This window comes from Cnephaeus nilssonii (genome assembly GCF_951640355.1).
Source record: "Cnephaeus nilssonii genome assembly, chromosome: 15".
NCBI classification, from domain to species: Eukaryota; Metazoa; Chordata; class Mammalia; order Chiroptera; family Vespertilionidae; genus Cnephaeus; species Cnephaeus nilssonii.
The window spans coordinates 62,937,582-62,963,613 of NC_137086.1; the positions used below are offsets into that span (position 1 = coordinate 62,937,582).

Sequence of the window (26,032 nt, forward strand, 5' to 3'; positions counted from 1 at the left end):
ATTTATTTGGAATAAAAAAACTAAGACTTGGTTAAATTGTATGGAGTGGGAATTATATTTTGCCAAATATATTTGTTTAAAAAAATTAAGGCTGTAGATCCAAGATGGTGGTGGTGTAGTGGACCAAACTTGAATTACAACTAAATTATTGAAAAATCACCCTGAATAACCAACTGAAAACCAGCTGAAGAGAAATCCTATAACCAAGGATTTACAGAAAAAGTTTTATTGGGACTGGAAGAAAGGGCAGACACACAAAAAGGTTTTGCCCTGTTCCTAAGGGCAGTGGCTGAGGTTCTAGAGAGATATCTCAGTGGCTCAGGGGTTCCCCTGAGAAGCTTGGGGTCTAAATCCCAAGCCAAGCTCCTCAGCCCAGAGCACCAGAGCTGAAAAGTGGAGTCCACATAACAACTGTGAAAAGCAGTGGGGTTTCTGTCCACTACAGAGAGATAGAAGTTTGCTACAGACACAGGTACCTTCTTAAAGGGCCATCACACAACATTTCATTCACAGCCTCTCACCCTGGGTTTCTGCAGATGATTGGAAGAGTAAACTCTCTCATGAGGAGAGTATGGGGTTTGTGGCTCTTGGTATTGTGCTGAGTCATTCTCCCATACTGTAGATATCATCTTTCTTAGGTGGAGCACTCCCCTCATGGGCATCAGCCTAAGAGAAAGCAATAGCGCCACCCCCTGGACTCCCTCCCACTCCATCCTATGTAGTTTATGCCCCGCTGAGTAGTACAGCTGGAGGCTCTTTCAGTGACTAAGCCTAATAGGCAGCAGGCAGGCAGAGGCAGGTGGAGGTCGATCTTGTCAGGGTATCTTGGGATGTTTGCTGACCTTCCCCCTGGCTCAGTGCTGGTAGAAACCAGCCCTGGTATGCAGCATAATCCTCCCCATGCACCCCCAGGCCTAGCAGAAGCAGCCAAAAAGTGTGGATCACTTGTAGTTTCAAACAGGTTGCTGAAGGCAAGTCACACACAGCTTCTGACACTGGCCTGTACCAAAGTTCATCCCAAGGGGCCCAGAACAACACACTCATTGGCAATCTTCAAACCACATCAGAGCAGAATCCAACAAGCTTCATAAGCAGCATATCCAAAGGGAGATCTCGGCAGGTACCAAACCCTGCTGAGGCAATTTCTGCTTCATGAAATTCAGCACCTGCACAGCGGCTTGCACGCTGTGGTCAGGGTTGAGCCTCATAGTCAATAGCAATCAAGAATCAATTATAACAGGAGGCCCCACTTAACCCACACAGGAGAAATCCCTGGAGCACAGAGCTCAGGTGATCAAGGAGACTGTACTACTGCATCCCACAGAACACTTACTACTTAAGGCCACCCCACAAAGCCTGGGAATCATAAGAAGCACAAACAAACAGACAAAATGGGGCGATAAAGAAACATGTCCCAAATAAAAGAACAGGAGAAATCCCCAGAAAAAGAGCTAAGTGAAATAGGGGCAAGCATTTACCAGATATAGAGTTCAAAGTAATGGTTATAAGGATGCTCAAGAGAATGAAAAGGGACATAGAAACCATGGAAAAGGACCAATTAAAAATGAAGAATACAATTTCTGAAATGAAGAATACACTGGAAGGAATAAACATTAGGTTAGATGAAGCAGAGGACTGAGTCAGTGATTTGGAAGCAAGGTAGAAAAACACACAGTCAGAGCATCAAAAAGAAGAATTTAAAAAAATGAGGATAGTTTAAGGGACCTTTGAGACAACATGAAACGTAACAACATCCATATCACAGTGGTTATCAGAAAGAGAGAAAGCAAGGAATCAAGAATCTGTTAGATGAAATTATGACCAAACACTTCTTTAACCTGAAGAAAAATGACACACAAGTCCAGGAAGTGCAGAGTCCAAAACAAGATGGAGCTAAAGAACCCAGTCCAAGACACATAATAATTAAAATGGCTAAGGTTAAAGACAAAGAGAGAATTAAAAGCCACAAGAGAAAGATAGTTATCACTGTTATCTACAAAGGAGCTGATTTCTCAATAGAAACATTTCAAGCCAGAAGGGACTGGCATCAAATATTCAAAGTGTTGAAAAGCAATGAGCTACAACCAAGACTACTTTACCCAGCAAGGCTATCACTTAATACTAAAAGAGAAATAAAAAGCTTTCTAAACAAACAAACAAACAAACAAACAAACACTAAAGGCGTTTGTTACCACCAAACTTGTATTACAAGAAATGTTAATGGGACTGCTTTAAGAAGAAGGAGAGGAGGAGAAGAAGGGGAAGAGGAAGAAGACCTAAATACCTACCCTTCTCAAACTATTCCAAATAATTCAAGAGGAGGGAAGACATCCAAGCTCTTTTTATGAGGCCAGCATTATCCCGATTCCAAAACCAGATAGATATGGACACTACAAAGAAAGAAAATTATAGACTAACATTCCGATGAATATAGATGTTAAAATGTTCAACAAAATAATAATAATAAAAAGCACAGATCCAGCAGTACATTAAAAAGATCATACACTATGATCAAATTGGGTTTATCCTGGGGATGCAAGGTTGTTACTATATCTTCAAATCAATAAGCATGATATATGACATAAACACATGAAGAATAAAAGCCACATGATCATATCAAAAGATGCAGAAAAAGCTTTCGATAAAATCCAACACCCACTTATGATAAAAACTCTCAGCAAAGGTGAAATAGAGGGGTCATACCTCAACATAATAAAGGCCATATGTAGCAAACCCTCAGTGAACATCATACTCAATGGGCAAAACTATAATGTTGGGAACAAGACAGGAATGTCCGCTTTCAACACTCTTACTCAACATGTTACTGGAAGTCCTAACTATAGCAATCAGACAAGAAAAAGACACCCAAATTAAAAAGAAAAGTTGTTACTCTTTACAGATGATATGATCATGTATGTAGAGAACACTAAAGATCCACCAAAAATTTACTAGAACTAATAAATGGATTCAATAAAATACCAGAAATCAGATGCATTTTTATATACCAGTAATGAACTATCAGAAAGGAAAACTAAGAAACCATTCCCATTTACAATTGCTTCAAAAGAATAAAATATCTAAGGGTAAATTTAACCAAGGAGGTAAAAGACCTATACTCTGAAAATTATAAGACATTGAAGATAATACAATTAAGTGGAAGCATATACTGTATTCATGGATGAAAAGAATTAATATAATTAAAATGTCCATACTAGCCATGCTGGTGTGGTTCAATGGTTGAGTGTTGACCTATGAACCAGGAGGTCATGATTCAATTCCTGGTTAAGGCACATGCCTAGGTTGCAGGCTTGATCTCCAGTAGCCGATCAATGATTGTCTCTCATCATGAATGTTTCTATCTCTCTCTCCCTCTCCCTTCCTCTCTAAAATCAATAAAAAATATTTTAAAAAAAATGTCCATACTATGCAAAGCAATCTATAGATTCGACACATTTCTTATCAAGACACCAATGGCATATTTCACAGAACTAGGACAGATATTCCAAAAATATATATGGAATCACAAAACACCCTAAATAACAATAGCAATCTTGAGGGAAAAAAAAAAAAAACAAAGTTAGAGGAATCAGGCTACCTGATATCAAACCACAATACAAGGCCATAGTAATCAAAACAGCATGGTACTAGTATAAAAACAGACATATATATCAATGGAACAAAATAGAGAGCCCAGAAATAAACCCACACATTTATAGCAAATTAATATTTGACAAAAGAGGCAAAAACATACAAGGAGTAAAGGTAGTGTATTCAATAAATTATGTGGGGGATATCAGACAGATACATGCAAAAAATGAAATTAGAGTACCAACTTACACCATACACATGAATAAACTCAAAATGGATTAAAGACTTAAAAGTTAGACTCAAAACCATAAAAATATTAGAAAGAACCTAGTCAGTAAAATCTCAGACATTTTTCATAGCAATATTTTTTTCTGATACATCTCCTCAGACAAGGGAAACAAAAGAAAAAATAAACAAATGGAACTACATCAAACTAAAAAGTCTTTGCACAGCAAAAAAAATGAAAAGAAAGCTCACTGAAGGGAGAACATATTTGCTGATACATCTGATAAGGGTTTAATATCCAAAATTTATCAAGAACTTATAAAACTCAACACCATATCTTGAAGAGGGAAGCAGTGGAGGCCAGGAGTGCAGCCACACCAACACCTAGAATGCCCTCTGACACTCCCCCTAACCTGAGCAGTGAGCCTCTCACCAGCCATAACACGTGAGGGACCACTGCTGGGCCCCTGCAGTGAGTGGCACCCTACCTTGCCACTGGCATCCAGATGCCTGCAGTGACCGCAGGCCAGAGAGACCTACCACACCAAGACTCCCTGCCTGCGCTCCTGGACTGGTGATTCCAGACTCTGCACTCCCAGACCTGGCACTACCGGACCCCAAGAGTTGAGTGTAAGACAGAGGGATCCCATGCCCATCCCGGCCCAGCCCTTGGGACCACACTGACTGTGTGCCTGCTGTGAGCCCAGGAACTTCCACCCAGCACCCTGCCTAGCTCCAAGGACAGCACTGACAGTAAATTAACACTTGGCCCAGTGCCTGTCGAGCCCTAAGAACTGCCCTACCAGGTGCCCACCCAGCCCCAAGTCCAGCGCCAATGGTGCTGGCCAGGGACACTTGGTCTGGCACCCACCCAACCTCAAGGAATGCCCAACCAGTTACCTGCTGAGCCCCAAGGACAGCACCAATGATACTGGCCAGGGACATTCAGGCCAGTGCCCACCCAGCCCCAAGGACAGCACCGATGGTACTGGGAAGGGACCCCAGCCAGGCACCCCACCCAGCCTCAAGGACCAGGCTGACAGGGCAAGCCAGAGGGTCCTAGAGCACTGCCCTGTCCCAATGCCTGGGCCATTCAGTGAATTGCATGCCAAAGAACTCTGGGGCCTCACAGGGAGTCACACACCAGAGGATCTCTGCACCTGTCCCCGCCAACCCCAAGAACCTGTATCAGACAACTGAGGGACCAGATCCATTGGGGAAGGGAATACAACTCAGGGCAGAGACATTACAGGCGTAAGGCTCAAAGCAGACCCAGCCTCTGGGCCAAGGAGTCCCAGACCATTGGATTGCTAGGGGCTTCAACTTCTTGGACATCAAGCATGTCGTCCAGGGCCAGGAACTGTCAGCAACTCATATTACATAGAAACAAATACAAAGGGACAGCAAAAATAGGGAGAGAAAGAAATAATCCCCAAAGGAAAGAAAAGGAGGAATCGCCAGAAAGGGAAAGAAATAAAATGGAAGCAAGCAATTTGTCAGAGAAAGAATTCAAGAGTAATGGTTATAAGGATGCTCTATAGTCTGGATGGGGAATTCATCAACATGTGTAAGAATCAAGTGGAAATGAAGAATGACATAGCTGCAATAAAAAACACAATAGAAGGTTTCAACAGTAGACTAAAAGAAGCTGAGGCCTGAATCAGTGAGTTAGAAGACAGTGTAGAAAACACCCAATCTGAACAGCAATTGGAAAAAAAATTAAAAGCAGGAGGAGAGTTTAAGGTAGTGTAGGGACAATATAAAATGAAGCAACATCCACATAATAGGGGTGCCAGAAGGAGTTGAAGCTGAGCAAGGAATAGAAAACCTATTTGAAGAAATAATGACAGAAAAGTTCCCTGACCTGGGGGAGAAAGTTGCACAAGCACAGAGAGTCCCAAATAAGAGGAACCCAAAAAGACCCACACGAAGACACATCAGAATTACAATAGTAAACCTTAATGACAAAGAATCTTAAGAGCAGCAAGAGAGAGACAGAAAGTTACCTACAAGGGATCTGCCATTAAATGCTCCAATCAAAAGACATAGGGTGTCTGAATGGATAAAAAAAGAAGTCCCATATATATGCTGTCTTCAAAAGACCCACTTCAAAACAAAGGACTCACACAGACTGAAAGTGAAGGGATGGAAAAAATATTTCAGGCAAATGGAAATGAAAAAGAAGCTGGGGTAGCAATACTTACATCTGAAAAAATAGACCTCAAAGTGAAGGCCATAACAAGAGATAAGGAAGGCCACTTCATAATACTAAAGGGATCGATACTACAAGAGGATATAACTCTAGTAAACATATATGCACTCAATACAGGAGCACCCTAATACATAAAAGTACTTCTGGAAGGCATCAAGGGAGAGATCGACAGCAATACATTCATAGTAGGGGATTTTAATACCCCATTGACATCACTGGATAAATTTTCTAGACAAAAAAATCAACAAAGGAACCGCAATCCTAAATGACTCATTAGATAAGGTGGAACTAATTGACATCTTTAGAACATTTCACCCCAAAGCCACTGAATATACAATCTTCTCAAATGCACATGGCACATTTTCAAAGATACTAGGTATACCAGTTAATAATGCGGATTTTTTTCAATAGATGGAGTTACACATATGTTGATATATATGTGATTTGATATATATGCTATTTTGTTGTATTGACAGCAAGCTTCAAAACTTCATATGTCAAATTTTCTGAAGGTGTTAACATCATAGATATTTTTACACTTAAAAATGTCAAATTTTGTGCCAAAAAAAGAGCATTTGTGGGAAGTTTTAATTCATTATTTTGAAGAAAAGTGCTGCTGAAAGTTATCGTATACTTTGGGAAGCTTTTGGTGAACATGCTCCATCTCAAGATACTTGTGAACGCTGGTTTAAACGCTTTAATAGTGATGATTTCAATGTGAAAGACAAAGAACGTCCAGGTCAACCGAAAAAGTTTGAAGACCAACAATTATAAGCATTATTGGATGAAGATGAGTGTCAAACTGAAAAACAACTTGTAGAAAGATTAAATGTTGCTCAGCAAACAATTTCCAATCATTTACAAGCAATGGGAAAGATTTTAAAGGAAGGAAAATGGGTGCCACATCAACTGAACGAAAGACAGATGGAAAACCGAAAAGTCATCAGTAAAATGTTGCTTCAGCGGCACAAAAGAAAGTCTTTTTTGCATCGAATTGTGACTGGCGATGAAAAGTGGATTTATTTTGAGAATCCCAAATGCACAAAATCATGGGTTGATCCAGGTCAACCATCAACATCGACTGCAAGGCCAAATCGCTGTGGAAAGAAGACAATGCTCTGTGTTTGGTGGGATCAGGAAGGTGTGGTGTATTATGAGCTTCTAAAACCAGGTGAAACCATTAATACTGACCGCTACTGACAACAAATAATCAATTTGAACCATACTTTTATCGTAAAACGACCAGAATGCGCCAGAAGACACAGCAAAGTAATTTTGCTTCATGATAACGCACCATCACACACTTCAAAACCAGTAAAGACGCATTAAAAGATCTTGCCTGGGAAGTATTAACACACCCACCATATTCACCAGACCTTGCTCCTTCAGATTAGCACTTGTTTTGATCAATGGCACACGCACTTTCTGAGCAGCACTTCAAAACCTACGAAGAAGTGGAAAATTGGGTCTCTGAATGGTTTGCCTCAAAACAAGAAAAGTTCAATTGGAATGATATCCACAAATTGCCTGAAAAATGGGGCAAATGTGTAGCTAGCAATGGACATTACTTTGAATAAAGCACTTTTGATGTTTCTCTTGAAATTATTGTGTTTTCTTGATCACAAAATCTGCATTATTAACCGGTACACCTAGTAGACCACATATTAGGACACAGGCTAAGCCTCTTCAAATTCAAGAAGATTGAAATCATATCAAGCATCTTCTCAGATTAACAATGGCATAAAATTAGAAATCAACTACAATAAAAAACAATAAAAACTTGAAGGCTAAACAGCATGCTATTAAACAATGACTGGGTTACCAAAAAGATCAAAAAAGAAACAAAAAACATCCTGGAAACAAATGAAAATGAAAACACAACAATCCGAAATATATGAGACATAGTGAAAGGTATCCTGAGAGAGAAATTCATAGTATTACAGGCCTACCTAAAAAACAAAACAAAACAAAAAAACCCACAAGAAAAACTGGTAATAAATGACCTAACCCTACAACTTCAAGAATTAGAAAGACAGCAACAAGAAAATCCCAGAGTTAGTAGGCGGAAGAAAATAATAAAGATCAGAATGGAAATAAATGACATAGAGACCAAATAAATAAAACAAAAGATCAATAGAATTAAGAGCTGGTTCTTTGAAAGAATAAATAAGATTTATGAACCTCTAGCCAGGCTCACCAAGAAGCAAAGAGAGAGGACCCAAATAAACAAAATCAGAATTGAAAGAGGTGAAGTAACAACAAGCCCCACAGAAATACAAAGAATTGTAAAAAAAAAAAAAATACTTCGAACAACTCTATTCCAACAAACTGGACAACCTAGACAAAATGGACATATTCCTAGAAAAAATGAAATCTTCCAAAACTCAATCAGGAAGAATCAGAAAACCTGAATAGGCTGATAACAACTGATGAAATTGAAGCAGTAAACAAAAACCTTCCAGCAAGCAAAAGCCCTGGTCCTGCCACTTACACAGGGGAGTTTTACCAAACATTCAAAGAAGAACTAAAACCCACCCTCCTCAGACTATACCAAAAAATTCAAGAGGAAGGAATACTTCCAAGCTCTCTATAAGCCCACACTATTCTAATCCTAAAACTAGATAAAGACACTACAAAGAAAGAGAATTACAGGCCAATATCCCTGATGAACACTGATGCCAAAATCCTCAAAATAATATTAGCAAATCACATCCAGCAATACATCAAAAAGATCATTCACCTTGACCAAGTGGGATTTATTCCGGGGATGCAAGGCTGGTACCATATCCACAAATCAATAAATGTGATATATCACGTAAACAAATTGAGAGACAAAAACCACATGATCATATCAATTGATGCAGAAAAAGCATTTGACAAAATTCAATACCTGTTTTGATAAAAACTCTCAGCAAAGTGGGAAGAGAAGGATCATACCTCAAAATAATAAATGCCTTATATGACAAACCTATAGCCAACATTATACTCAATGGGCAAATACTAAAACCATTTCCCCTAAGAACAGGAACAAGATAGGGACACCCATTTTCACTACTCCTGTTCGACACAGTACTGGAAGTGCTAGCCATAGTTATTAGACAAAGAAGAAGAAATAAAAGGCATCCAATTTGGAAAAGAAGAAGTAAAACTGCCATTTTTCGCAAATGACATGATATTACATAGAAAAACCTAAAGACTCCTTCAAAAAACTATGAGATTTAATAAATGAGATTTAATAAACATAGCAGGATACAAAATTGACAACCAGAAATCTATGGCATTTTTATACACCAATAATGAACTCACAGAAAGAGAAACTAAAAAGATAATCCCATTTAACATTGTAACAAAATATTTAAGATACCTAGGAATAAACTTAACTAAGGAGGTAAAAGACCTGTACTCGGAAAACTAAAGGATGTTGAAAAAAGAGATAGAGGAAGATATAAGTGGAAGAATACCGTGTTCATGGATTGGTATAATCAACATCATTAAAATGTCCATACTACCCAAAGCAATCTATAGAGTCAATCCCCATAAAATATCAATAGCATATTTCACAGACCTAAAACAAACTCTCCAAAAATTTATATGGAATAAAACAAGACCCCGAATAGCTGCAGCGATCCTGAGAAAGAAGAACAAAGTTGGAGGGATCTCCATACCAGATTTCAAGCTATATTACAAAGCCACTGTTCTCAAAACTGCCTGGTACTGGCATAAGAACAGACAGATAGACCAATAGAACCAAACAGAGAACCCAGAAATCAATCCAAGCCATTATGCTCAATTAATATTTGACAAAGGAGGCAAGAGCATACAATGGAGTCAAGATAGTCTCTTCAATAAATGGTGTTGGGAAAATTGGACAGATACATGCAAAAAAATGAAACTAGACCACCAACTTACACCATACACAAAAATAAACTCAAAATGTATAAAATACTTAAATGTAAGTTGGGAAACCATAAAAATCTTAGAAGAATACATAGGCAGCAAAATATCAGACATATCTGGTAGCAATATGTTTACTGATACATCTTGTAGGACAATGGAAACTAAGGAGAAAATAAACAAATGGAACTACATCAAAATTAAAAGCTTCTGTACAGCAAAAGAAACCATCAACAAAACAACAAGAAAGCCCACTGCATTGGAGAACATATTTGCCAATGTTATCACCGATAAGGGTTTAATCACCAACATTTACAGGGAACTCATACAACTTAACAAAAGGAAGATAAACAACCCAATCAAAAAATGAGCAATGGACCTAAGTAGATACTTTTTGAAAGAAGACAGGAGGAAGGCCAAGAGACATATGAAAACATGCTCAAAGTCACTAATCATCCAAAAGATGCAAATCAAAACGACAATGAGGTACCATCTCACACCTGTCAGAATGGCTATCATCAACAAATCAATAAACGACAAGTGCTGGCGAGGATGTGGAGAAAAAGGAATCCTTGCGCACTGCTGGTGGAAATGCAGACTGGGGCAATCTCTGTGAAAAAAAGTATGGAGTTTCCTCAAAAAATTAAATATGGAACTCCCATTTGACCCAGTGATTCCACTTCTAGGAATATATCCCAAAAAGCAGAAACGCCAATCATAAAGGAAATATGCATCCCTATGTTCATAGCAGCACAATTTACAATAGCTAAGATTTGGAAACAGCCTAAGTGCCCATCAGCAGATGAGTAGATTAAAAACTGGTACATCTACACAATGGAATACTACAGTGCTGTTAAAAGAAATAACTCTTACCATTTGCAACAGCATGGATGGACCTGGAGAGCATTATGCTAAGTGAAATAAGCCAATTAGAGAAAAATAAATGATCTCACTCATTTTTGGAATATAATGAACAACACAAAATGATAAACAAAAATAGATCCAGAGACATGGAAGCATTGAACAGGCCATCAAATCTCATAGAGAAGGCAGGGGAAGGATCGGGGGGTTAAGAGATCAACCAAAGAACTTGTATCATATAAGCATAACCAATGGACATAGACAATAGGCAGTGAAGGCCTGGGCTGTGGGGTGGGGGAGGGTTGGGAGGGTAAAGAGGACATATGTAATACTTTCAACAATAAGAATTTTTAAAAAGTACAAATTGGAAGGTACAGAATAGTCATAGGAAATATAGTCAATCCTATATAATAAAAGCTTAATATGAAAATCGACCGAATGGTGGAATGACTGGTCGCTATGATGCGCACTGACCACCAGGGGGCAGAGACTCGATGCAGGAGCTGCCCCCAGCCCACAGACCCCAGGCTGCCCAAGGCGGGTGTCAGTGGGGGCCCCTGATCATCCCGCTTGTTGCCCCACAGATTGGATGTGATCACTGGCCAGGCCTAGGGAACCTAACAGTGCACAAATTTCGTGCACTGGGCCTCTAGTAATCTATATGTATAATGGAGGAATATGCAAATTTGTCCTGGGACACCATCACATCATGACCATTCATAAGGTGGGCGGGGCTGCGGGGCCGCTGGCGGCACTCTGGGTCTAAGCGTGATTTTGTCCCACCCAGGCAGACTCCCCCACGGCCAGCAGCCAAATCCCAACGCGATCTGGGGTTTACTAAACTTTACTGCAGCTGCTCCCCACACCCCCATCCCTTGCCCCAGGACCACGCTGTCTGCAGCACGGCGCCCCAGCAGTGTCCTGATAGGGGAGGGGGGGAGGGGGAGAGCCGAGTGGGGTGGGGTCACCGGAGCCAAGCTCCCGGGCGTCTGAGAAGAGTGCCTGAAAGAAGTGGAAGCTTCGGCAAAGTGGCTGGCCAGGAGCCATGGCCGAGGAGGGGGGGGGGGACCACAGGTGCGCAGACAGGCCTCCGCCTGAGGGGCGGCTCCCGTGCAAGCACCGAGGCTTCGGCAAAGTGGCCGGCCAGGAGGCCGGAGGCCCAAGGGGTGCAGAGCAGCACTGAGGCAGGGTGCACCGGAGGGGGCTCAGGCCAGGGCAGGGGGCTGGTGGGCAGGGATCTGCCTCGCCCACAGAGAGTGAGGTTCTGCAGTGGCTCCAAGACACGGGTAGACCTGGTGGGAAACAAGAGACGATGACTGCTGGCGTGGAAGGGTGCCCGGGCGGAGGGGTGCGGACCCGCAGCCCTGAGGCGGGGGTTGAGTGGAGGCGCCACCTCAGTGGAGGGGCGCTGCGCTGCCGGGTACCCCACTGTGGCGGTTTGGTGAAGCTCCCGATGCTAATGGGGCCTCACTGCAGCCTGAGCACTTGAGAGGCTGCAACTCCTGCTCCGCCTTGGCCCAAACCCACGCCCACCCCGCCCCCAGTTCCTGCCCCACCCTGCCTCATGGCCGCGCCTGAACAGTGAGTGCAAAACCTACCACCTGCTCCCCAGAAGGGGGGGCAGTAGAGAATGAGGTGGTGGGGGAGAGGAAAGAATGTGGAGCACCCATGATGAAGAGGTGCTTGAGAACGAAGCTCGGAAGCCTCATGAGGAGGTTTGTTCTGTTTGCCCCATGGCAGTCCCTTAGGAATGGTGGAGAGCGCAGTTGTGAGGTCTCCCTGCGTGCTGAATCCAATTCCACAGCCAACTGGAATTGGCCTCAGTTTCCTTGTCTGTAAAATGGATTAAACGTGTCCCAGTGCCTTCACGGAGCTTTGAGGGCCAATTGAAATACTATATGAATAAAATGAGGGAAGAAGTGAGAAAGAAAAGGAAAGGCGAGCCAACACAAAAGAAATATTGGAAGGAACCTGTAAACCTATTGTCACTTAAATAGAGAATATAGTCAATAGTGTTGTAATGACGGTATGATGCCAGGTGGGTACTGGAAATATCGGGGAACACTTTGTAAAGTATATGATTGTTTAATCACTATTCTGTAACTAATATAAAACCTGAAACTAATACAAAATAATATTGAATGTAAAGAAATGAAAATAGGAGTGAATTTTTTATAAATTTCAAAGTTTAAATAAAGGCTGTAAAGGAATGAAGGGGGAGAATAAAAATAGTGTTTTTCATTTTACTACTTTATTGTCTTTTCAGTACATGAAAAACACAGTTGTCTTTATATGGTGCTTTTATACTTTTCTAAGTCATTATCTCATTTGATGTTCAGGGTAACTTAAAGATAAGACAATTATTCCCTCCACTATTCAAAGAAAGGAAATTTTGGTGTCTGGCCCAATGATATAACTGTCAAGCACTTATTATAAAGCAGGGTTAGTGAAATTTTCTGTGAAGGTTCATATCTATACTAATAAAAGCCTTGGGGGTGATCAGGCCAGCAGGGGAGGGCAGTTAGGCATCAATCAGGCCAGCAGGGGAGCAGTTAGGGGTCAATCAGGCAGGCAGGCAGGCAGGCAGGAGAGTGGTTAGGAGCCAGCGGTCCCAATTGGACATCCCCCGAAGGGTCCAAGATTGGAGAAGGTGCAGGCTGGGCTGAGGGACACCCCTGCCCCATGCACAAATTTTGTGCACTGGGCCACTAGTATTATAATAACTATGTAACTATATATGGTGTTAGATAGTACTAGATTTATTGGATGATCATTTTGTAAGCTATATAAATGTCCAATCACTGGGTTGTGCAACTGAAACTATACTGTACCTCAATTCTTACTGAAAAATAAAAAATATTATTATTTTAAACATTTAAAAAATGCATCTGTTGTAAATTCAATAAGTAAATAAATAAAACTCAACACCAAAAACACAAACAATCCAATTAAAAAAAAATGGTCAAAGGACTTGAACAGACACTTCTCTAAAGAGAACATACAGATGGCAAATAGACATATGAAAAGATGCTTAATGTCACTAATCATTAGATAAATGGAAATTAAAACCACAATGAGAAATCACGTTAACCCTGTAAGAATGGCTATCATCAATAAATCAACAAACAAGTGCTGGCGAGAATGTGGAGAAAAAGGAACCCTCGTGCACTGCTGGTGGGAATGCAGACTGGTGCAGCCACTATGGAAAAACAGTATGGAGTTTCCTCAAAAAACTAAATATGGAACTCCCATTTGACCCAGTGATTCCACTTCTAGGAATATATCCCAAGAAATCAGAAACACCAACCAGAAAGGATATATGCAGCCCTATGTTCATAGCAGCACAATTTACAATAGCTAAGATTTGGAAACAGCCTAAGTGCCCATCAGCAGATGAGTAGATTAAAAGACTGCAGTACATCTACACAATGGAATACTATGCTGCTGTAAAACGGAAAGAACTCTTACCATTCACAACAGCATGGATGGACCTGGAGAGCATTATACTAAGTGAAATAATCCAGGCAGAGAAAGATAAACATCACATGATCTCACTCATTTGTGGAATATAATGAGCAACATAAACTGATGAAAAAATATAGATCTAGAGACAGAGAAGCATCGAACAGACCATCAAACCTCAGAGGGAAGGCAGGGGAGGGTCAGGGGGGAAGAGAGTAAGATCAACCAAAGGACTTGTATGCATGCATATGAGCATAATGAATAGACACAAGACATTAGCGGGGTGAGGGCATCTGGGTGGGGCCAGGGAGAGGTCAATGGGGGAAAAAGGAGACACAATACTTTAAACAATAAAGAATTTTTTTAAAAATTAAATGGAATTGCCTTACGACATAGCAATTCCACTTCAGGGAATATAGCCCAAGAAACCAGAGACATTGATTTCAATGAATATATTAACCCCTATGTTCATTTCAGCATCATTTATAATAGCCAAAATTTAGAAGCAGTCCAAGTGTCCATCAGCACAAGAGTGGATATAAAAGCTGTGGTACATTTACACATTGGAATACTACTTGACTATTAAAAGAAGGAAATCTTTCACTTTGTGATAGCATGGATGGATCTGAGAGCATTATGCTCAGTGAAATAAGACAGTCAGAGAAATACAAGTAGACATATGGAATCTAATTAACAAAATGAACTAACAAGCAAAATAGTGACAGAATCTAGATAGATAGGTAGCAGGTTGACAACTGTTGAGGGGCTGAGGGTGTGGGGCTGGGAGGGTGGAGGGATTGAGGGGAAAAAGAGCGAGCGAGGGAGAGAGAGAGAGAGAGAGAGAGAGAGAGAGAGAGAGAGAGAGAGAAAGGAAAAACTCATGGACAATGACAACAGTGTGATAGTTTCCAGCAGGCAGTGGGGTGGAGAGAGGTGTAGGAGGTTATAAGGGTGATAAATAGTGATGGACAGAGACCTGACTTGGGGTGGTGAACACACAATACTGTGTACAGATGATGTGTTGCAGAATTGTGCACCTGAAACATGTATAATTTCTTACAAATAATGTAACCCCCAATCCTCTCTAATAAAATGGTAATATGCAAATTAACCATCACTCCACTACATAAGCCATGTCCACCAGCCAATCAGGGCGAGTATCCAAATTAACCCAAACCAAGATGGCTACAGCCACAGAGAGCAAGGTTTCCTAGGTAACAGAGCAAGCCAAGCTTTCCATAGCCGTTGCAGGCCTAAGCCTCCACTCAAGCTACAAAGTTTCAATTATAGAAGGTAAACAAATTCAAACAAATGGCGGCAGAATGGAGCTTGAGAGAGCAGGCCAGGGTTGCCGGCGGCAACAGGGGAAGCAAAGCTTTCCGCACACCCTGGCTGGGCTCACCCGCTTAAGGCTACAAAGTTTCAATTGTAGAAAGTGAATTAACTGCCACAGAAATGGCTGCCGCCCCAGAAATGGCTGCCGCCCCAGGCTACAAAGTTTCAATTGTAGAAGGAAAATAAATTCCAGATACCAGGGCCTCCCCTTGGGTTGCCAGGGGGCATGGCCAGCCTGCAAACCACCACAGGCCCCTCGCTCAGGCCACCCCACACCCCAAGGGAACCCCCACCCTTATCTGTGACACCCTTCAGGGCAAACCAGCTGGCCCCCACCCGTGCACCAGGCCTCTATCCTATCTAATAAAAGAGTAATATACAGATTGATCATCACTGCAACACACAATATAGCTGCCCCCATGTGGTCAAAGATCCTGCCCCCATGTGGACACAAGATGGCCACTACAAGATGGCCAGCAGGAGAGGGCAGTTGGGAGGCACCCGGCCTGCAAGGGAGGGCATTTGAGAGGGACCAGGCTTGCAAGGGAGGGCAGTTGGAGGTGATCAACCCTGCAGGAGAGGGCAGTTAGGGGTGACCAGGCTGGCAGAGGAGGGAAGTTGGGGGCAAACAGGCTGGCAGGGGAGCAGTTAAGCATCAACCAGGCTGGCAGCGGAGTGGTTAGGGGGTGATCAGGCTGGCAGGCAGAAGCGGTTAGGGGCAATCAGGAAGGCAGGCAGGCAAGCAGTTGGGAGCCAGCAGTTCTGGATTGTGAGAGGGATGTCCCAGATTGGAAAGGGTACAGGCTGGGCTGAGGGTCAACCCCCCGCCGTGCACGAATTTCATGCACCGGGCTTCTAGTAAATTCAATAAAAAGGATGAAAATAAAAAAGAAAAAGATAATTAAGACTGTAAAGCATTATAAAATTGCTTATTCCAGCGCTTTAAATAATTTTTATTGGGAAATGAAGGCAAAGATACAGATCTTTTGCCTTTAACCTCAACTTCTCATTTAAAATTATCTGAGTATTTCCAGGGATGCAGGCTGATTCAATATTAAAAATAAATCAATGTAATCTATCATATCAACAAACTAAAGGAGAAAAAATTTTTTTCAATGATTAATACATTTAATGACAGAATTTAAAACTTCTGCACAGAAATAAAGACAAACAACAAAAAGCCCACCACCCCAAAAAATTAATAACCAGCTGGGAAAAATATGACTACCAAATAGCTAATTTCTTTAATTAAAGAAAAGAATAAAGGAACCCAGAATTGCCAGATTTAAAGGAGAAAAATCACATGAGCATATTATCTGATGCAGAAGGAGCATTTGACAAAAATTCAACATCCATTCATTACAAAACTCTCAGAAATATAGGAATAGAGAAAATATTCCAGACCTTGATCAAGAGCATCTACGAAATCCTACAGATAATAGTAAAAGATTGAATACTATTCCCCTAAGATTTGAAGAAGGCAAGGATAGGTCTACTTTCACCACTATTGTTAAACTAGCACTAAACTACTAACCAGTGCAAAAGGGCAAGAAAAGCCATAAGGACTGGAAAGGAAAAAATAAAACTGTCCTTATGTTCAGATAGCATAATTGTCTATAGAAGAAAATCAAGATATATTTAGAGAGTATATGAGAAAAGAGTGAATTTGTGCTCCATTCCCAATTAATAAACCCAAGATAGGGTAAATTCATTCCTGACAAAATAGGGATCAATAAGGTTTTGCTTCATTTGTCCATAACAAAAATCCAAAATAATGGAAATGCAAATAAGATATTTGGTGTGTGTGTGTGTGTGTGTGTGTGTGTGTGTGAAACAATTGTCTATATATAAAATTCCAAGTAATCTGCAGAAAAATTCCTACAAGTAATAAGTGAGTTTGTCAAGGTCACAGGATATAAGATAATTGTTCAAAAATCAATTATACTTCTATATGCTGGCAAAGAACACATTGATAGCAGAATTTAAACTAGAATACCATTTACTGTACCTCAAAAAATTCTTTGTATTTTGTAGGTGTAAATCTAACAAAATATGTATAGAACTTACATGCTGAAAACTACACAAAAGTAACAAAATATATCAAATAAGATCTAAATAAGACATACCATGTTCATGGATTAAAAGTCTTAATATAGTAAAGTTGTCAGTTCTTCTCAAATTGTTATAAAGATTTAATGCAATTCCTATTAAAATCTCAGCAAGATTTTTTGAAGAAATAGACAAATTATTCTAAAACTTAAATGGAAAGACAAAAAAACTAGAATAGCTAAGACAATTCTGAAGAAGCAGAATAAAGTGGATGAAATCTGTCTACCTGATTTAAAGATTATTAGCTACAGTAATTAAGATTGTGTGCTACTGGTGAACAAACAGGTACAGATCAATAAAAATAAAATAAAAAACAACACAAAAAACCAAGAAGCAGACCCACTCAAGTACATCCAACTGATTCTTCACTAAGGTACAAAATCAATTTAATGAAGGAGAGGTAGCTTTTTCAACAAATGGTACTACAGTAATTGGACACCTACAGGCATTAAAAAGAACCTCGACCCAAACCTTACACCTTATGCATAAATTAATTCAAAATGGAAATTAAATGTGAAACACAAAACCAAATGACTTGTATACATACATATAAGCCTAACCAATGGACACAGACACTAGGGGGGTGAGGGCATGAGTGGGGTGTAGGGAGGCAATGGGGGGATAAGGACACATATGTAATACCTTAATCAATAAAGAAAAAAATTTAAATAAAACCTAGCAAAAATCTTTGGGACCTAGAACTATGCAAAGAATTCTTAGACTTAAAACCAAAAGTAAATCCATAAAAGAAAAATTTATAAATTGTACTTCATCAAACTTTTAAACTTTTGCTCTGAGAAAGACCCTCATAAGAGGATGAAAATACAAACTACATAGTGGGAGAAAATATTTGCAAACCACATATCTGAAAAATAACTAGAATCTAGAATATATAAAGAACTCTCAATACTAGCACTAAAAAAGCAAATAATCCAATGAGAATATGGACAAAAGATATAAAGAGACATTTCACTGAAGATGATAGATGGCAAATAAGCACAACAAAAAGGTATCATTAAAGAAATACAAATAGATGATGATATAGCACTATACACATCAGAATGGCTAGAATAAAAAATAGTGACAATATCAAATGCTGACAAGGAAGTGGAAAAACTGGATCACTCATACATTGTTGGTAGGAATGCAAAATGGTACAGAAACTTGGGGACATAGTTTGGCACTTTTGTAAGAAACTTACCATGGAACTATTATATAATACAAAAAATTGCATTCCTGGGCATTTATAGAAAAATTAAGACCTATGTTTACAAAAACCTGTACACAAATGTTTACAACAACTTTTTTTGTAAGATCCAAAAACTGGAAATAACCCAGATGTCCTTCAATCAGTGAATGGTTAAATATGCTGTGTTACACCAACTGCATGGAATACTACTCAGCAATAAAAAGGAGTGAACTATTAATACACAGAACAACCTGGATGACTCTTCAGAGAATTATGCAGAGTAAAAAAAAAATCCAAAAAAGTTACATAACTGTAATTATAGAAATGGATAACAGATTTTAAGGAGGGGTTGGGGATAAGAGGAAAGTAGATAGGACTACAAAAGGGCAACATGATGGATCCTGTAATGGAAAAAATCTTGCCTGAATCTCAGTCAGCATCCTGATTGTGATATTCTACTACAGTTTTGTAAGATGTTACCATTGGGGGAGACCAGGTAAAGGATACACAAGATGTCTTTGTACTATATCTTACAATTGTATGTGAATCTACAGTGATCTGAAAATCAAAAGTTTAATTTAAAAAAAGTATTGTAGAGAAAAAGAAACCCTCATTCACTGCTGGTAGGAATGTAAACTGGTACAGCCACTATGAAAAGTAGTATGGAGGCTCCTCAAAAACTTATGAATAGAGTTACCATATGACCCAGCAATACCTCTTCTGGGTATCTACCTACAAAAATTTGAAATTATTTATTTGCAAAGATATATGCACTCCTGTGTTCACTGGAGCATTACTGATGGTGGCTAAGACATTGAAACAACTGAAGTGCCCTTAATTAGATGATTAGATAAAGATGATGTGGTACCTATACACAATGAAATACTACTCAGCCATAAGGAAGGATGAAATACTGCCATTTGCAACAACATGGATGGACCTTGAGAATATCATGCTAAGCAAAATAAGTCAGACAGAAAAAGTCAAGAACCATATTATTACTCTCATATGTGGGATATAAAACTGAAAGCAACAAATGAATAAATAAGAAAAACAAACACAAACGTATAGACACAGACAACAGTATGGTGGTTACCAGAGGGAAGGGGATTGGGGAATAGTAAAGAGTAAAGGGGATCAAACATATGGTGACAGAAGAAGATTTGACTTTGGGTGGTGGGCACACAATGCAATATAGAAATGCTATATCATAGAATTGTACATTTGAAACCTATATAATTTTATTAACCAAGGTCACTACAATAAAATTTAAAAAGTATTTGTGTCTACTGAGAACATAATACAGATAAAGAAATACAAAGATGCCCGGGCCATTGTGGCTCAGTGGTTGGAGCACTGGCCTGCACTCCTAAAGGTTACAGGTTCAATCGCCGGTCCTGGTTGGGATGCGTGTGGGAGGCAACCAATTGATGTATCTCTCTCAAACCGATGTTTCTTTCTCTCTCCCTCCCTCCTTTCCTTTCACTCTTTCTAAAAAAAAAAAAAAAAAAAAAAAAATGGAAAAAGAAAAAATATCCTCCAGTGAGAATTAACAAAAAAGAAAAGAAATACAAAGATAAGTAAGATGGTCCTTGCCCTTGAAATTATAGCTTACTAGAGGCCTGGTGCACAAATTTGTGGGGTCCCTCAGCCTGGCCTGTGGGATCGGGCCAAAACTGGCTCTCCGACATCCCCTGAGGGGTCTCGGATTATGAGAGGGCGCAGGCAGGGCCAAGGGACCCCACCAGTGCACCATCAGGGCTGGGGAGGTTGGCCAGCCGGGGAGGGACCGTAGGAGGGATCCAGGGCATGTCCGGCCCATCTTGCTCAGTCCCGATTGGCCAGACCCCAGCAGCAAGCTAACCTCAGAGCATCTGCCTCCTGGTGGCCAGTACACATCATAGTGACTGGTTGACTGTCTGCCCCCTGGTGGTCAGTGCACATCATAGTGAGTGGTTGAGTGGCCTTAGCATATCATTACACTTTGATGGGTTGAATGGACGATCAGACGACTAGACACTTAGCATATTAGGCTTTTATTATATAAGATTATAGGAAAAAAACATATAAACATAAATAATTAAATTTCAAGGCAAAAAGTTTGTCAGGAGTATTTTTAAATGCAATGAGCATTAGCCTGACCACTTAACAACTATTAGGATAGCTATTATAAAAAAAGAAAAGAAAAAACAGAACTACAAATAACGAATTTTTCAATTATTACATGTATTATTTTTCTAATTTGAAAATACCAAGTAAAAAGTATTTTTAAAGAAAAAATTAAGGACACATTATTTAAATTTTTACAGTGAGTATGAGTTACTTTCATCATTAAAATGTTTTTGCTAAAATAAAAAATAATTAAAGGAAGAGTCTGACAATACTGGCATATACTTCATTCATAAAATATAAACAGTAAATTCTTACAGAAACCAGAGCTAGCTACATGATTCTCAAATGCAACATATTCTCCTAACAAACAGTAGACTAAGAAAACTAAAATTTCAATAGGATTGGAAAATAACAGAAATGTACACATGACCAAAATTTGTTAATTCTTCAGTTACACTATGCAACTTGTATACATATACTTTAAGATCTGAGTTCCGTCTCTCTCTCCAGATGCATCTCCAGCCATTTTCACCCATGCATGCTACACTGGCCATTGAAAATTACTTACTATTCACTCAAGAAATCGCTTTTACCTTCATACATTCCCTATGTTGTTGTTCCCTCTGAATGAAACACCTCATCTCTTCTGTGCTCATTAGTATGTCCACTCCCTCCTGACACCACAGGCTGAACAGGAACTCCCTCTCTAAAACCGTGAGTATTTCTTATTAGTATAACATTCATCCCAATGTCAATACTGAAAGGTCCTTGAGAATAGGGGCCTGTAATCTTTTGAACATTATAGTCATAATGGCAAGCACAATGTCAGGCACATGGTAGATATAATCAAATGAATTACAGTTTAAAAGAACCCAATTAGTAAATAAATTTAGCTTAAAATAATGTCATTAAAGTTATAATTTAGCTGGATAGACCTCAACCTCGTGGTTCTTTACTGATTGGTATGTAAAGGTGTTTTATAATTCTTCTAGCCAAAAGTAAACATAAATTAAACGCTCAGAGGAAGAGTTATGTTACTTACTTGAATTGTTGGAATATAGCTGTGAAGTTAATCTCTGGGACTTAAAAAAGAAATCTAAAGGTGAAAACAGGCTTGATATAGTATTAAAAACAGAACTTTTTTCTAATCCTATAGTAATTTTATATACTAGAAATATAAAAAAATAAAACATTTTAAATGCACTACATACCATTTCAATTTCTTGATCTTTAGCAATCAGCTGCTGATTAAGAAGGTCTTTGCTTGCGTCAAGTTTAATACAAAGTTCCCTTGTGGAAGACAAGTCTGCAAGGGCAGACACCTTTTCAAACTGAACCTTCTGAAGCTCCTCTTCCATCTTCACAAGAGATTTATGCAACGTACAAATCTGGGCCTTGTAAGACCTTTCTGCATTCAAGTGCTACAAAGACAAAATTATTATTATAGTTTTTAATTTGGAAAAAACTACAACATGGAACATAAAATGGGGCACATCTTTTAACGATAGTACACTTACATTATAAGGAATTTTAGATACTACAGGTTGTAATGGATGTACAAAACACTCTGACACATAAATTTGGGTTTCAAGTTTCTATACCCAAAGTCCATGAGTAAGGTGGTCAACTGGTCATATTTGGAAAACAACTTTTCCCACTTAGAAGTCTCAGCCCCAAAGCTGGTTGAAATATATACATGTTTTATCTATAGTTCTGTCCATATTTGCCACAGTTTCAATTATTCTATAATATAAATATTGTTGTCTTTAACAACAAGTGACAAAGAAAACATTAGCCACTATTACACTCACAATACCCATTTTCCAATTCTTAAAGGTTCTGTTGATATCAACAATATTGTAAAATGAGATGACAACTCTCTAGCACTTACTCGTGCCTGAGGAAACAAGACTCCGGGCAAGTATAAATTAAGAAGACATCCATTATGAGGAATAAGAGCATGTTTTAAAAACGATAATGTGAGCCCTGGTCAACGATGCTCAGTGGTTAGAGCAATGGCTCAAAGGGTTGCAGGTTTGGTTCCCAGTCAAGGGCAGGTACATGGGTTGCAGGTTTGATCCCTGGCCCCAGTCGGGGTGCATGCAGGAGGCAACCAATTGATGTGACTCTCTCTCATCGATATTTCTCTCTCTCTCTCTCTCTCTCCCTCCTATCCTTGTCCCTCCCTTCAATGGATAAAACCAATGGAAAAAGTATCTTTGGGTGAGGATTAACAAAAAACTGGTAATATGAGATTCAAGTTATATAAATGTTTTCAACATTCAAGATAATGCCCTCCCTTTTTTTTCCAGAAAAAAAAAATCTTAATTACACTGCCACCTATAGAGAAGTATTTGTTATTATGTGAAGATAACAAAACTGAGAGGCAATTAAGACACTTTTCTGCTTTTACAAGTACAAAGTACACAAAAATTGCTCCTGGAATAAATTATTTGGTCACAATTCACTCCTACCTTTCTCCTTCCCTTCCTTCCTCACTCACTCTATTTCTCATTTATTCTTTAAATAATCTATCCATCCATTCTATATTTATTGTATATTTTACGTTTCAGTCAATGTGCTTAGATGCATACCAATGATAAACAAAATGGTCTCTGCTCTCATAAGGCTTTCTGACTGTGGGGGAGTCATGCATAAATCAAATAAACAAATGAATATATTAATACATATTAAGCTAACACTTCTAGAGAAAGGAGTGTGTAATAAAGGAACATGAATTAAACTGAGAGTCAGGAGAGGTTTTCCTGAGCAAATGACAGTTGAGGTGAATGAGATCTGCAAGGTGAGCAGATGTATTCAGTGTGTGTTGGAGAGAGCATCTTTCCAAGTCAGGAACGCTAAGGGCAAAGCTTTGGAGGGCGTGTGTGAAAGGAGGGAAATGACACGCTCCAAGAAGAGAGGGAGGCCAGTATGGCTGGAGCCCGGAGACCACAGGGAAGAGTGAGAGGGGATGCAATTGAAAAGGTATACAAGACAGAGTCTAGTCAGTGGGTTAAAAATTAGGTCTTTATCCACTGAAAGGTCTACAGAGGGAGATGATGCAATTAGTTTTGTTTGGAAAAGGTCACTCTGTTATGTTTCAGATTCCAGTAAGGTAGTGATTAAGAGGAAAACCTTTTAAAGGCTAAGATAAAATAGAACAAAAAGGATTTTTGTAATTCATAGATGAGCTTTCAAGGAAGAACGAAAAATTCTCACATGCCAAAAACAAAGAGAAAACAAAGCCAGAGCAGGAAGCAAATGAAAGCCTAAAGCTAAGAGCTGGGGGTAGAAAGAGCCACTAACAGTGAATGACTTACATTTCAACATTCTAGCAAGGATAGGAGACAAGAATGCAGAATTAATGGAGAGTTGGAACTGAGACCTGTACATAATTTGGGACGATTGAGAGGTGGCTCCAGAGGGAAAAAAAAATCCACTCAACCTCACAGAGATACAAACAAAAATTTATCTTGACCTAGTCTCTGGGTATGGGGAAAGATGTCTTCTGTAAGAAACTGAAACCTCAAGTCTACTTTCACTCACATTTGACGTTGGACTTTACACTACACATTTCAAATTCTAACCTTCAACATAAAGTTTGAAGAAGCCCACCCATCTCCCTGGCCATGCAAGTCTATAGGAGAAAAAAACGTCCTTCTCAAGAGGAGATTACAGTCAAATAGTGAGAATCCGAGTAACAGAGCACATAGCAGGATCAGAATCCTAGAACTTCAAATTATGGAACAAAATATTTTAGAAGACATGGAAAATATGTTTAAAAGTTTTAAAGGCATTAAGAAAATTTTAAAAAGGACATTAAAGAAAAATTAAAAACATTCCTCTTCTATTTGAAGAAGAATCAAATAGAACTTTTAGAAAGAAAAAGTAAATGAAAATTAATGAATGAATCAAAAAACATAATGGTACAGCTTGAAAGGGAAGAATGAACTAGATGATGGATCACAGCACAGAGAAATAAACATCTGAAACCTAGGATAAAAATATTAATAAACAATTGGGCTAAAAGATTCAAAAAGTGTATTATAAAAGCTAAAGGAAACAGTAAAAAATATTCAAAGAAATAACATCTGAGAATTTTCCAGACTAATAAGAGGCATGGAAACTCTGACTGAAAAAGTGGAACAAAACGAAAGACTTTCCCCCAAAATAAATTCAAACATAGACATGTAACAGTGAAAACACACAAAAGAAAAGAGAATACCTTAAAAGAAACCAATGACAAAAGACAGACTTATAAAGAATTACAATTACAATGAGAATAGACTTCTCAACAAATAAGACAATTATTTTTAACATTACTGAGGGAAAAACTCTTAACCTTGAATTCTCTATTCAGCTAAACTAATATATAAGAATGAGGGTAAAATAAAGCCATTTTCAGACAAAGACTGAAAAAATCAACTCACAGATCAAAGAAAGAAAGTTTGAAGAAAGAAAATTTGACTTAGAAAGAAGAAACAGAATGTAAGAAGCAATGATAAAGAATTTTGTAAACATATGGGTGGGTACAAATGAGCATTTACTGAAAGAATAAGGAAAACAGTAATGATTAATTTTTAAGGATATAAAAAGTATTCGCAGATGGCTGAGGAGTAGCTGGAAGCACCCAGTTGCTCTCAGTCCCAAACTGGATTTATAGCTACATTACAGAGCAATCAAAACCGGTTGAAGGCTAGCTGATCTGAAATATATAACCAAGGAGCACAGAAGCAGCCACGTAGAGGCTGGTGAGAAGGGCACAGACACAGAAAGGGAGAGCCTCCTCACGCAGGTGTGGCGTGGCTGCAGGACTCCCTCCCCGGGAGCATGGGTTTCAACCCCATGCAGGGATTCCCAATCCAGAGCTACAGAGATAGAAAGAGAAGCCTATGTAGCACAAGGCAGTGGGAATCCGTGGGGATTTAGACTGCCTGGGAGACTCAGACCACGCCCTTTTAGGGAAAGAGCGCTCCTAAGGGTACGGCACCAGCCTGGGGTGTTTGCTCCAGACAGACTCCAACTGCTGGTGATGATGCCCTGCT

At 39.4% G+C, this 26,032-nt stretch overlaps 1 protein-coding gene across 1 annotated transcript in view; it reads right to left on the bottom strand.

Annotated features, from left to right (window-relative positions):
* Nucleotides 1-26,032, bottom strand: part of LOC307111802 (testis-specific gene 10 protein-like) — a 150,831-nt gene that overhangs the window by 15,487 nt on the left and 109,312 nt on the right. Inside the window, exon 16 of the mRNA XM_079791903.1 lies at nt 22,199-22,408. Coding sequence (XP_079648029.1) covers nt 22,199-22,408 — 210 coding nt within the window. The remainder of the gene's footprint in view (nt 1-22,198; nt 22,409-26,032) is intronic.